The 15113-nt window shown below is 41.9% G+C and overlaps 1 protein-coding gene across 2 annotated transcripts in view; it reads left to right on the top strand.

The window, feature by feature from the left end:
* The window catches only part of EPHA3 (EPH receptor A3), a 434619-nt gene that overhangs the window by 312510 nt on the left and 106996 nt on the right, over positions 1–15113 (top strand). The window contains exons 6-7 of one of the 2 annotated variants that reach the window (XM_056559344.1): positions 2729–2853; positions 14638–14797. In XM_056559344.1, the coding sequence (XP_056415319.1) occupies positions 2729–2853; positions 14638–14797 (285 nt within the window). Of the gene's footprint in view, positions 1–2728; positions 2854–14634; positions 14798–15113 lie in introns of both variants that reach the window. The other variant, XM_056559343.1, reaches the window with a different exon arrangement.

The raw sequence follows: 15113 nt of genomic DNA, 5'->3' as shown, positions 1-15113 counted from the left end.
AGAGAACTCAGAACATAGAGTACAAGTGGCAGACTGCAAGAAATAGCTTGGGTGTATAGGGAAAGGTATTAGCAGTAGAGAGGGAAGTGCTCATGGGTGTATAGGGAAAGGTATTAGCAGTAGAGAGGGAAGTGTTCATGGGTGTATAGAGCGAGGTGTTAGCAGTAGAGAGGGAAGTGATCATGGGTGTATAGGAAAAGGTATTAGCAGTAGAGAGGGGAGTGCTCTTGGGTGTATAGGGAGAGGTGTTAACAGTTGAGAGGGAAGTGATCATGGGTGTATAGGGAGAGGTATTAGCAGTTGAGAGGGAAGTGATCATGGGTGTATAGGGAGAGGTATTAGCAGTAGGGAGGGAAGTGCTCATGGGTGTATAGGGAGAGGTATTAGCAGTAGAGAGGGAAGTGCTCATGGGTGTATAGGGAGAGGTATCAGCAGTAGAGAGGGAAGTGATCATAGGTATATAGGGACAGGTATTAGTAATAGAGAGGGAAGTGCTCATGGGTGTATATGGAGAGGCATTAGCAGTAGAGAGGGAAGTGATCATGGGTGTATAGGGAAAGGTATCAGCAGTAGAGAGGAAAGTGCTCATGCTGCTGTGCAGAAGACTGGTGAGACCTCACCTGGAATATTGTGTGCAGTACTGGAGGCCGTATCTCCAGAAGGATATAGATACATTGTAGAAATTTCAGAGAAGATACTAAACTAGTCCATGGATTGCAGGATAAAACTTACCAGGAAAGGTTAAAGGACCTCAACATGTATAGCTTGGAAGAAAGAAGAGACAGAGCTTTTAATGACATAAAAGGAATCAACACCGTAAAGGAGGAGAGGATATATAATAGAAGAAAAACTAACACAAGAGGACATAGTTTTATTTTTGAGGGGAAAGGTTTCTGCAGTAATATCAAGGAGTATTACTTTACTGAGAGAGTAGTGGATGCATGGAATAGCCTTCCTGCAGAAGTGGTTGCTACAAATACAGTGAAGGAGATTAAGCATGCATGGCATAGGCATAAGGCTATTCTTCATATAAGATAGGGCCAGGGACTATTCATAGTATTCAGAATATTGGGCAAATTAGGTGTGCCGAATGGTTCTTATCTGCCGACACATTCTATGTTTCTATAAGATTCGGAGTAAATAAACCCCAAGTGTATACCATTGTTTGCTTGTTGGCAATCAGTCTCTTTCTAACATAGTGGCCTTCATTTATTAAGCTAAAACCGACTAGTTTTTGTTGGGTTATTCCAGTGCATAGTGTCTGCTACATGTCTGCGCCAGTCTGCTCAAGTGGGCAACAGGAAAATCCGACAAACACGACATTGTGAATAGAGATGAGTGAACTTACAGTAAATTCGATTTCGTCATGAACTTCTCGGCTCAGCAGTTGATGACTTTAGTCTGCATAAATGAGTTCAGCTTTCAGGTGCTCCGGTGGGCTGGAAAAGGTGAATACAGTCCTAGAAGACTCTTTCCTAGGACTGTATCCACCTTTTCCTGCTCACCGGAGCACCTGAAAGCTGAACTAATTTATGCAGGCTAAAGTCAGCAACCGCCGAGCCGAGAAGTTCGTGACAAATCGAATTTACTGTAAGTTCGCTCATCTCTAATTATGAAAAGCCAGAAAGGGGGCGTGGCTGGCCTGAAAAGGGGCGTGGTTTCTCAATCTGACCTATTTACTATTGAAGTCACAGAAAATCCTGTGAATAAATGGCTGGAAATTTTCACCTAGAAAAAGCTGGTCAGAACATTTTCCTGACTTCTAAATTTGTGAATCCCCATAGTAAAAGAATGGAAACTTGCAAATCAGAAACAACATTCCACACTAGTAAAAACCCAACACTCTTAGTAAATAAGGGTCAGTATATGTTTGTAATTTTCTGTGCTTTCCTCCTCCCTCCATAAGCAGCCCAACTGTGTGGTCAATTGGATAGGACACTATGTAGTAGTATGATTCTACAGGTCATCCTTGTCGTATTTTCCGTCCATACACTGCTACTCCAAAACTAATGCAAACTTTTGCATCCCCTGACATCCATTATCTCCGTCAATTTAAGATTTTTAATTTTTTTCATTTTACATAAAAGCTGTGCAACTACCAAAGGCCAAAAAAGACTGAGAGAAAAAAAAAAAGAGAAATTAATTCCCTTTAGAAAAAACAACAACAATTTTATAGAAAATGTTCACTTCCCAGTGCATAAATAATGAAAGTGAGTAAAAGGCACATTAGTAAATTGTTTATAAAAAACACTTCTGAAAGTTACTGCTGTATACATTTACGGGCGGCCATTATCACGAATAAGTATATAATTATTAACATGCATCTGAATTGCCGCCGCTCAATGAGTGTTGACGTTAAAAGATATAAAATGAATTGCCGTTCACTTCAAAACGCCAGTGGCTGACAAAATTCCGTATGTACGCTGAGATCCAGCATGCACGGATCTCTATTAATTTTCGACCCTTTTAATAGCCCAAGTGTTTTCATTAGTTACATTCTAGTAGCATATTAGAAACATCTGCTCACTCGCCACCAGTGCACCACTAATAGAAAATGTCAGTTCATTTGTCTCCAGGCCCAACATGCTCCTCGATAAGTGTACCAAAGCTATAACCCAGCTGCTAGCTCTTGATACAAAGCCAGATATAGTCAACAACCATTTATATGCAAACCATTACTCCTTGCCAACCATAAATATTTTCGTCTTCTTTCTCCTTTCCTGCACAGCTCCATCTCCTGTCACTGTAATTAGAAAAGACCGGACATCTAGAAACAGCATTGCCCTTTCTTGGCAAGAGCCGGAACACCCAAATGGGATCATCTTGGACTATGAGGTCAAGTACTATGAAAAGGTGGGACGAAAAGCAATTACAGCAGAATGTTAACAAACTCTATTGTATCGCCAAGAATAAGTCTGTGGAGCTTTCCAAGGGTTATTGCTATGTACTGCTGTAAGGGATTCATTACAGACTGGAGAAGTTATTGGAGAGACCGATTTTAATTTATTTGTTTTATTAGATTGTATACTTTACCTTACTATTTTATTTGCAAAGCTTACTTATGTTTCGCGCCACTTTTTTCCGTTTCACAACAAAATGTAAAATTTCTGAGCCAATTCTTCATCCCAAAAGATTCGTAACGAAATATGTGAGATATTATTATTGCAAATAAGAGAGAAAGTGAAATAAGCAGCACTCACCCCACGAAGACTGGTGCAAACAGGAACAGTTCTTTTATTCCAAGTAGCGGCAATACAGGGAAAAGGATATGTTATGGCAGGGAGGAAAAGACCATGTCCACGGTCCGACGCGGGGGCACACCACTGGGCAGCAACTAGTTTCACGTCACACTGACGCTTCTTCCGGCTGCAGGTGTACGCCTCCTCTAAGCAGGTAAGTCTCTTATATACACACCGTCCCATAATGCATCATACAAAAAGTGAGACAAATAATAAAAATATCATGTGCATACTTAAAAACACTTAGAAAAAGCATATGCGACACTTACAAGAAAGAGGAAAAATCATGTCTCTCATTACGTCCGAGAGGACCAACGGCATTCAATCTAAGTATCCACAGCATCTCTCGCTGTAGTAGATACCGATGCCTGTCCTCCGCCACGGGGGAGGGGCCTACGTCCTCAAGACTGGCAAACCTCAAACCTTCAGGGCTACCTCCATGGCTTTCAGCCATATGCGAGATAAACCTGGGTGAGCCTTTGCCCGAACTGAGTGGGTAGAGATGCTCCCTAAAACGTGTGAAAAGTGCCCATTTTGTTTTTCCTACATAGAAAAACCTACAAGGGCAAATAAGACAATAAACAATGTGGGTGCACTTACATGTTATCAGTTGGTTTACAGTGACCTCAGTGCCCCCCAGGGAAAACCGTCTGCTTGCTAAATTATGACGGCAATATTTACAATTTCTGCATGCAAAATTACCCTTGGGCTCTGAGTCACTGAGCCAATTGGTAACGGTCTTGACCTTCTTATTTGTATTTCCTTGTACTACATCACCTAGGGTCTTGGATTTCCTAAAGGTAATAGTAGACTTTTCCTTTGCCACTGGCCCCAACTCTTCTTCATTCTCAAAGAAGAACCAATGATCATAAATGGCCTTTCGGACTAAATTATTAATGGGGGAATTGGCAAAGGAAAAAGTAAAACGTCTATCATCCTTGGTTTCTTTTCTATTGATTTTGTGTTTTTATTCGGCATTAGTAATTCAGTGTGTGTCTTTTTTTCTGTTTTTTTGTAGGCTCTTTCAATGACCCCTGCAGGATAGCCCCGGTCCATCAGACGCTTCTTCAAAGCATCGACCTGCATCAAGTAAGTATCAGGGTTACTGTTGACCCTTTTTAGTCGAAGGAACTGACTATATGGAATGTTGTCCTTAATATGCCTGGGGTGTGAACTCTTGTAGTGCAATAGTGCGTTTTTCGCTATGTCCTTCCGATAGCCAGATGTAACTAGGAGGCCGTTACTGATTTCTAAACGGACATCTAGGAAATCCAACTTCTTGTCTCCAAAAATGCTAGTGAATAACGTATTCACTGTATTTTGCTCATTCATATATTGCACAAAGGCATTGAAATCAGTCTCCCCTCCGTCCCACACCAACAGGACATCATCTACATATCGTAGATAATATTTAATAAAAGGGATGTATGGATTCCTGTTGGAAAAAATGAAATCCTGTTCAAAAACAGCCCAAAAAATATTGGCATACATGCATGATACAGGCGTGCCCATGGCCTGCCATGGGCCTGCCTGTACCACTGCCCGTCATGTAAAAAGGTGTTATTTTGTAGGATGAAGAGGAGCGATTCACAAACAAAATCAATAAAGGTGGGGGATCTGTCACCACTAGAGAGGAAGGTGCGCATAGCCTGTACACCCGCACCATGTGGGATGCGTGTGTACAGACTTGCGATGTCAATGGACACCAGCTTGTAGAACTCTTGCCAACAAAATCCATCAAAGGCTAGTAACAGTTCACCTGTGTCTTTTAAAAGAGTTGGAATAGATTTTAGGAGCGGAGCCAACAGCCACTCAAGGTATCCCGACAGAGCTTCTGTCAGGGACCCTATACCAGCGACTATTGGCCTCCCAGTGTGTTTAGTGACACTTTTGTGCACTTTTGGTAGCACATACCACTTAGCAGGTTTTGGTGATAAAGGAAGTAATTTTTCAGCTGTCTTTTGACTAATGGTGGAATTCTCAACACAGTGCCTCAGCAGGGATCTAGGGAGATATAGAATATGTCTGGTGGGGTTCTCATTTAATTTGGTGTATGTGTGGATATCACTCAAATGACGTTCTATCTCTTCCTTGTAAGCCTCCACACTCCAGACTACAGTAGCCCCTCCCTTGTCTGCCTTGGTGATGTGTAGCTTGTCTCTTGTACTCAACCATTCCAGGGCACTCCTTTCATTAGGGGGGAGGTTATCTGGGGGTGTGGGATAGATGAGGGCTTGTATGTCTCTCATAACCGCCTGCTGAAACAAGTCGAGATTGCTACCCGGAGGGATGGGGGGACTGAAGGTGGATCTAAAAAAATTATTTATATGGCTAATGTCAGCGCAAAATCTAATAGGAATGTCGCTGTCAGCATCAGTCTCACCCATCAATTTGGATAGCAACTCAACATTAGTCTGATCTGTGGCTGTAAATTCCTTAGATACACTAAAACCCTAACTGGATACACTACAATGTCTTTCACCCTCTAGCACAGGTGCAGATTTTCTATTTTGACCTCCCTTTTGTATTCTTGGAATAAAAGAACTGTTCCTGTTTGCACCAGTCTTCGTGGGGTGAGTGCTGCTTATTTCACTTTCTCTCTTATTTGGATTTCCTCGACTTTGTCATAGTGAAGTGTGCACCCCCAATAGAGACTATATGCGGCTGTCATACATAGCCCATATGCTTTTATCCCACACCTGCAATTGTCAGCAGCGCTGCAGTGCCTGATTTATTCTGCCTTTTTTTTTAAAAAACACTTGTGTTTGTTGGAACTTGTTCACATTCATAATCATGAGCACGCAACATGATGCTGCCGCGGAGGGTGCGGTGAACATGATGGTTGATACCGAGCACACACCTAAGGCTATGGACACAGGGATTAGAGCGGGTCGAGCTGACGCGGGGGCATACTTTCAGTCTTGCGATATTCAAGATGACCTCCTTAATTTAAGTACAAAGAACATTGAACATCGGGTCTTTTCCTTGGGGGAAAAAGAGGTGCGTCTGTATTGGACTGTAAAATCTTTGACTGCATATGTTGAAAGTCAGCGCGTACCGAGAGGGTTGCGAGCGTATAAAGCTCCGTCGCAATTTACAGATGATGCAGTTTTTGTTGCGGCCTGGCAGCAAGCCTATTAGGAACACTTCCATAAGCTACAATTATTAGTGCTCCACAAGAATGAGGCCGAATATGAACGTGTTACTGAGGAGCTGTGCCGAGCAAAAAACGCACTAAAAACGCGACTGTCAGACACAAAGTTTGCAACATCTATGAAAAATTTGGAAAGAAAATTAGCTGCCCTGCAAGTCGACATTAAGAAATCGAAGCGTGACAAGTATGTACGTGATAAGAACGACTTTGAGTCTAACCAGGTTTTTGTATGGAAGAACCTACCTGGTGTGAAAAGGAGCAACAGGAGACGTAATACCAGTCAGAGACGTCTGGCCGAGAAAAAGTCCCAAAAGAAGGCCACTGATTTTCTGACTACAGAGTCAGATTCGAGCCCCTCCCATAATATCGGTGATGATGTCGACACGGGGAGACTGCCGACTACCACTGCCACTTGGGGAAACACAGCGATCCCTTTGGGAGACAAGCCCGCAAGGGCAGACGAACGAGACGCGGCAGGGGCAGAAAAAAAGACAGTCGGCGAGCCCCTGTGAAGAGGAAGAATATCTCCTGGAGGACCTAAAGTGTAATCCAGACAATGTCATTAATTTGACTGATGTTGAGCTCAATTCAGACTGTCCGGCAGTTTTATCCAAAGGACTCAACTTCGGTCTCTCAACTTGCACGTATACCTAAAGGGAGGTCAAAAAATCTGCACCTGTGCTAGAGGGTGAAAGACCTTGTAGTGTATCCAGTTTGGGTTTTAGTGTATCTAAGGAATTTATAGCAACAGATCAGACTAATGTTGAGTTGCTATCCGATTGATGGATTTTGCGCTGACATTAGCCATATAAAAAAATTTTTTTTCGGGTGGCAATAGATCCACCTTCAGTCCCCCCATCCCTCCGGGTAGCAACCTCGACTTGTTTCAGCAGGCCGTTATGAGAGACATACAAGCCCTCATCTATCCCACACCCCCAGATAACCTCCCGCCTAATGAAAGGAGTGCCCTGGAGTGGTTGAGTACAAGAGATGAGCTACACATCACCAAGGCAAACAAGGGAGAGGCTACTGTATTCTGGAGTGTGGAGGCTTACAAGGATGAGATAAAACGTCATTTGAGTGATATCCACACATACACCAAATTAAAGGAGAACCCCACCAGATGTATTCTAGATCTCCTTAGATCCCTGCTGAGGCGCTATGTTGAGAATTCCACCATTAGTCAAAAGACAGCTGAAAAATGACTTCCTTTATCACCAAAACCTGCTAAGTGGTATGTGCTACCAAAAGTGCACAAAAGTGTCACTAAACCCACTGGGAGGCCAATAGTCGCTGGTATAGGGTCCCTGACAGAAGCTCTGTCGGGATACCTTGAGTGGCTGTTGGCTCCGCTCCTAAAATCTATTCCAACTCTTTTAAAAGACACAGGTGAACTGTTACTAGCCTTTGATGGATTTTGTTGGCAAGAGTTCTACAAGCTGGTGCCCATTGACATCGCAAGTCTGTACACACGCATCCCACATGGTGCGGGTGTACAGGCTATGCGCACCTTCCTCTCTAGTGGTGACAGATCCCCCACCTTTATTGATTTTGTTTGTGAATCGCTCCTCTTCGTCCTACAAAATAACACCTTTTTACATGACGGGCAGTGGTACAGACAGGCCCATGGCACGGCCATGGGCACGCCTGTATCATGCACGTACGCCAATATTTTTTGGGCTGTTTTTGAACAGGATTTCATTTTTTCCACCAGGAATCCATACATCCCTTTTATTAAATATTATCTACGATATGTAGATTATGTACTGTTGGTGTGGGACGGAGAGGAGACTGATTTCAATGCCTTTGTGCAATATATGAATGAGCAAAATACAGTGAATATGTTATTCACTAGCATGTTTGGAGACAAGAAGTTGGATTTCCTAGGTGTCCGTTTAGAGATCAGTAACTGCCTGCTAGTTACATCTGGCTATCGGAAGGACATAGCGAAAAACGCACTATTACACTACGAGAGTTCACATCCCAGGCATATTAAGGGCAACATTCCATATAGTCAGTTCCTTAGACTAAAAAGGGTCAACAGTAACCCTGATACTTACTTGATGCAGGTCGATGCTTTGAAGAAGCGTCTGATGGACCGGGGCTATCCTGCAGGGGTCATTGAAAGAGCCTACAAAAAAAAACAGAAAAAAAAGACACGCGCTGAATTACTAATGCCGAAAAAACACAAAATAAATAGAAAAGAAACCAAGGATGATAGACGTTTTCCTTTTTCCTTTGCCAATTCCCCCATTAATAATTTAGTCCGAAAGGCCATTTATCATAATTGGTTCTTCTTTGAGAATGATGAAGAGTTGGGGCCAGTGGCAAAGGAAAATCCTATTATTACTTTTAGGAAATCCAAGACCCTAGGTGATGTAGTAAAAGGGAATAAAAATAAGAAGGTCAAGACCGTTGGCAATTGGCTCAGTGACTCAGAGCCCAAGGGTAATTTTGCATGCAGAAATTGTAAATATTGCCGTCATAATTTAGCAAGCAGACGGTTTTCCCTGGGGGGCACTGAGGTCACTGTAAACCAACTGATAACATGTAAGTCCAACCACGTTGTTTATTGTCTTATTTGCCCTTGTAGGTTTTTCTATGTAGGAAAAGCAAAACGGGCACTTTTCACGCTTTTCAGGTCGGGCAAAGGCTCACCCAGGTTTATCTCGGATATGGCTGAAAGCCATGGAGGTAGCCCTGAAGGTTTGAGGTTTGCCGGTCTTGAGTGCGTAGGCCCCGCCCCCGTTGGGGAGGACAGGCATCGGTATCTACTACAGTGAGAGACGCTGTGGATTGTGGATACTTAGATTGAATGCCGTTGGTCCTCTCGGACTTAATGAGAGACATGATTTTTCCTCTTTCTTGTAAGCATCGCGTAAGCTTTTTCTAAGTGTTTTTAAGTATGCACATTATATTTTTGTTATTTGTCTCACTTTTTGTATGATGCATTATGGGACGGTGTGTATATAAGAGACTTACCTGCTTAGAGGAGGCGTACACCTGCAGCCAGAAATGTGACGTGAAACTAGTTGCTGCCCAGTGGTGTGCCCCCGCGTCTGACCGTGGACACGGTCTTTTCCCCCCAGCCATAACATATCCTTTTCCCTGTATTGCCGCTACTTGGAATAAAAGAACTGTTCCTGTTTGCACCGGTCTTCGTGGGGTGAGTGCTGCTTATTTCACTTTCTCTCTTATTTGGATTTCCTGGACTTTGTCATATTGAAGTGTGCACCCCCAATAGAGACTATATGCGGCTGTCATACATAGCCTATGTGCATTTATCCCACACCTGCAATTGTTGGCAGCGCTGCAGTGCCTGATTTATTCTGCCTTTTTTGAAAAAAAATATTATTATTGCATTCATTAGAGACCAGAGGCTGTGTCAAAGGGGTACTCTGCTGGTAGACATCTTATTCCCTATCCAAAATATTGGGGATAAGATGTGTGATCGCGGGGGTCCTGCTGCTCGGGACCCCCGCAATCTCACGCAGCACCCGCTGGGTTCCTGCGGCAGTGGTTGTGACGTCACAAGCATGCCCCCTCATGATGTCACACCACGCCCCCTCCATTCATATATATGGGAGGTAGTGTGACACGCCTCCTCACATAGACACGCTCCCTCCAATAGACATGAATGGAAGGGGCGTGGTGTGACATCACGAGGGGCGTTGCCATAACATCACAGTTACGGCCTCCAACTCCGAGCGTTCTGAACAAAATGTTCAGAACGCTGGAGCCCTGGAGTACCTCTTTAATCTGCATTTCATTAGTAGTACTGTCGCAGTATGTGTGAATTTTTGCTGTATTTTTACATAAAATGACGGCAGTTCCAGTGCCACAAAACAGCAAAGCCAAACATGCCTCCAGTTTGAAAATGTCCATGTATTACTGTCTTGTAATCTAGACTAAATATGACAACATGTCCACTTTTGAAATATTACAGGGCATCACTCAAACTTATTTTTAATTTTAGTTATTTTTGGTCTGTGATGATATCCATTATATATTTTTTATACAATAAATGGGGTGTATTTTAGATTTTTTTCATTTTTTAAAGTTTTATTCTACTTGTTTTACTTTTATTTTTACTCCCCTAGGGAACTATGCAATATCTTAATCACTTATCTATATACTGCAATTCTTTTGTATAGCAATATATTGTCAATTTATCGATCTCCTCTGGCAGGTTGTAATAGGAGTACTAAGATAAAAGGCCTTGGGGCCTTTACTAGGCCACAAGCTTCTTTTTCAACTACTCAGCAACAAGAAAAAATGTGGTTTGAAATGGCAGGAGGTGCTCAACCCCAAATGCAGTTGTGCATATATACTGGGGGAGCAAATCCTGCGCTTGTGGTCTGTTGCTAAGGGCGATCCCCAGCATAAAATGCATACAATGGGGGATGCCTTCAGCAGACTACAAGTGCCACAATGGCATCCTACACCAGATAAACGGTGTGGATGTGTAACATATAGAGTAATACATACATTTTGGTGCACCACTGTGGTAGATGTAAACAATGACATTGGTTAACCCTCAAAAAGATGTTAAAATTGACACATTAGCCAGTATATCCTTATATATAAGACATACCTGAGCCCGCACACCAACGCCAAGGTTTCTCAAGTGGCACAGGACCTAACACTAACCTACCTGTGCCGTATGGGCAATAGCAGGGGCCAGTGGGCAATTACAGCGGCATTAAGTCCGGCTCACAGCCTGCTCCCAGTTCATTCCAGTGCGGCTAAGCACACATACAGTGGGAGGAGGGAGGAAGGCTATGAGCTCCAGCCAAGTAGGCTGATATGTTGCTGGCCTCACCGGTGCACCTAAAAGCTGACTATAATAGTAATTAAGGCGCATTAGATTTGGAATTTATATACCTCCAAGTATAATATTTGTACAACAAGAAAAAATGTGGTTTCAAATGGCAGGAAATGCTCAACCTCAAATACAGTTGTGCATTTATGCTGCTAGGGGAGCAGATCTGGTGTAGGATGCCATTGTGGCACTTGTGGTTTGCTGCAGGCATCCCCCATTATATGCATTTTATGCTTGGGATCACCCTTAGCAACAGACCACAAGCGCAGCATCTGCGCAGTAGTGCACCTAAATGTATGTATTATTCAACTACTCAGCAACCCTTATAGCATTATGTGGGGAGGAGGGGAGGTCAAAGGGTTGCTATCAGATAATAGAAGGGGCCAGCCTTATCTAATGGCTTAGATGTCACAGTCCCTATTGGTTAAATGGCAGAGATCAGAGTTACAATGTATTCGGAAAGTCTTTAGACCCTTTCACTTTCTATATTGTGGCCTTGTGCTAAAATAAAAAAAAAACAGTTTCACCATCATTCTGCCCTCAATAGCCCATGATGAGAATGTGAAAACAGAATGTAAGAAATCTTTTTTAATCTATTGAAAAGAAAAAAAAAAATATATTACATTGACATAAGTATTCAGACCCTTTACTCATACCTTAGTTGGAGCAGCTATGGCAGTAATTACAGCCACCAATGTTCTTGGGTATAATGCCACAAGGTTTACACACCTGGATTTGGAGATTTTCTGTCATTTTTTTCTGCAGATCCTCAGGTTGGATGGGGACCATCAGTGTAAGCCATTTTTTAGGTCTAGAGGTCTCTTTAGAGATATGTGATTGGGTTCAAGTCAGGGCTTTGGCTCGGCCACTCAAGGACACTCAGTGTTGTCCCTAAACTCCCTTATCAATTCTCTTCTCCCCTAATTACTTAGTTTGCTTGGGGGTCTCTAGGTAGAGTCCTGGTAGTTTCAAACTCCTTCCACTTAAGAATTATGGAGGCCACTGAGCTCTTGGGAACTTTCAGTGCATCAGAATGTTTTCTGTACCTTTCTTCAGATCTGTGACTCCACAATCGTGTCTCTGAGCTCTACAAGCAGTTATTTCTACCTCATGGTTTTTACTCTGATATGCACTATTAGCTGTGAGACCGTATATAGACAGGGCTGTGTATTTGCAAATCATGTCCAATTAAAAAGTGGCAGAACAATTTCAAAGATTATCAATGTAAATGGGAGGCTCCCAGAGCTAAGATTCATATAAGTGTGTCTAAATACTTATGTCCATGTAAAATTGTAGTATTTCCTTTTTAATAAACTGTCAAACATTTATAGGGTAATTTTTTTTGCATTCCCTTTATGGGGTATTAAATGTTTAATAATGGGGGGGGGGGCTTTTTTAACTCCTTAACGACGCAGGACGTATATTTACGTCCTGCGCCAGCTCCCGCGGTCCCGGCGCTCATCAACGGCCGGGACCCGCGGCTAATACCACACATCGACGATCGCGGCGATGTGCGGTATTAACCCTTTAGAAGCGGCGGTCAAAGCTGACCGCCGCTTCTAAAGTGAAAGTGAAAGAGACCCGGCTGTTCGGGACCGCCGCGGCATCCCGAACAGCTTGCAGGACACCGGGAGGGCCCTTACTTGCCTCCTCGGTGTCCGATCGGTGAATGACTGCTGCGTGCCTGAGATCCAGGCAGGAGCAGTCAAGCGCCGATAACGCTGATCACAGGCGTGTTAATACACGCCAGTGATCAGCATAGGAGATCAGTGTGTGCAGTGTTATAGGTCCCTATGGGATAACAATGATCAGTATAAGAGATCAGTGTGTGCAGTGTTATAGGTCCCTATGGGACCTATAACACTGCAAAAAAAAAGTTAAAAAAAAGTGTTAATAAAGGTCATTTAACCCCTTCCCTAATAAAAGTTTGAATCACCCCCCTTTTCCCATAAAAAAAATAAAACAGTGTAAAAAAAAAAAAAATAAACATATGTGGTATTGCCGCGTGCGTAAATGTCCGAACTATAAAAATAAATCATTAATTAAACCGCACGATCAATGGAGTACGCGCAAAAAAATTCCAAAGTCAAAAAAAGCTCATTTTTGGTCACTTTTTATACCATTAAAAAATGAATAAAAAGTGATCAAAAAGTCAGATCAAAACAAAAATCATACTGATAAAAACTTCAGATCACGGCGCAAAAAAATGAGTCCTCATACCGCCCTGTATGTGGAAAAATAAAAAAGTTATATGGATCAGAAGATGACATTTTTAAACGTATAAATTTTTCTGCATGTAGTTATGATTTTTTCCAGAAGTGCGACAAAATCAAACCTATATAAGTAGGGTATCATTTTAACCGTATGGACCTACAGAATAATGATAAGGTGTCATTTTCACCGAAATATACACTGCGTAGAAACGGAAGCCCCCAAAAGTTACAAAATGGCGTTTTTTCTTCGATTTTGTCGCACAATGATTTTTTTTTCCATTTCGCCGTGCATTTTTGAGTAAAATGACTAATGTCACTGCAAAGTAGAATTGCCGACACAAAAAATAAGCCATAATATGGATTTTTAGGTGAAAAATTGAAAGGGTTATGATTTTTAAAAGGTAAGGAGGAAAAAACGAAAGTGCAAAAACTGAAAAACGCTGAGTCCTTAAGGGGTTAAAATTACTTAACACACGGCCGCAGCACAATAAAATGTGAAAAAATAAATAAAAGGGTCTGAAGACTTTACCAAATGCAATGCGTCTCTAATCTCAAGAGCTGCTGCTGACGTTGTGTAACTCAGTTGCTTTTCATAGGTTTCTAATGGTTTCTCTGAATGTCTAAATAACGAAAACTTAAATAGTTGAACAGAACATTGTGTAGGGCTGCTAAATATAACCACAATGGTTTAAAGCATCATACAGAAACAGTATATAGTTATGGAATACATTATCATATACATGTAGGTCCCTATAACTTATGACTTCCAGAAAAGGCAGAATTTATGGACTGATCAAACGTCAGTGGAATTTTAGTCAGACTTTTAAATTAAAACATCACAAAGCTTTATACAGCCTTAAAAGTGAATTATCTGATGGCTCAGACTAATTACCAGATATTTCAGACTTCAAACAATGCTATCTAGGTGAAAATAATGTCTTACAGATGGTAGATATCCTGCCCAACAAGCAGCTGAAAACCATAACTGTCCATATAGGAATTTATATAAAAATATTGCAACCAGAAGAATCATAAGAAACATATAAAGTATAAAAATATGGGTTTATCCTGGGCTAAAATGCTACATTCTCATGCTATGTCCTAATACAACTAAAAGATGTCTGCCTTTAATGTGTATTGTCATAATAACACTGTTTACTAATCACTATTGATTTTAACAAAAATATGTATTTTTTTTTTCAAAAGCAGGAACAGGAAACTAGCTACACCATCCTGAGAGCCAAAGGTACCAATGTGACTATCAGTGGTCTTAAGCCGGACACTACATACATTTTCCAGATTCGAGCCCGGACAGCTGCTGGCTACGGGTCGAATAGCCGCAAGTTTGAGTTTGAGACAAGTCCTGATTGTAAGTATTTCTATATAAGGCTGGGTATATATATATATATATATATATATATATATATATATATATGTAAGGCCGAGTTCACATCAGTGTTGCGCTCAATTCAGAGAAGCTTCGTTAGGCCAGTCCATTTAAATTACAGAAGTTGAGTGAAGAAAAAATCCTGCATATCCTAACTTTTTCTGCACTCAACTCTTGTGAAACAATGGACACCAGACGGAAACCCAACAGACCCCATTCAAAGTCAATGCGACCCATATGTTCCCGTTGGAGTCCGTTGTGTAACAGGCCATCCAATTCAGTTGTTTGTCACTTTAAT

Source organism: Hyla sarda, chromosome 2, assembly GCF_029499605.1.
Source record: "Hyla sarda isolate aHylSar1 chromosome 2, aHylSar1.hap1, whole genome shotgun sequence".
Taxonomy (NCBI): Eukaryota; Metazoa; Chordata; class Amphibia; order Anura; family Hylidae; genus Hyla; species Hyla sarda.
Note: the sequence above shows the minus strand (reverse complement) of the source record. Positions and strands in the feature narration are given on the sequence as shown.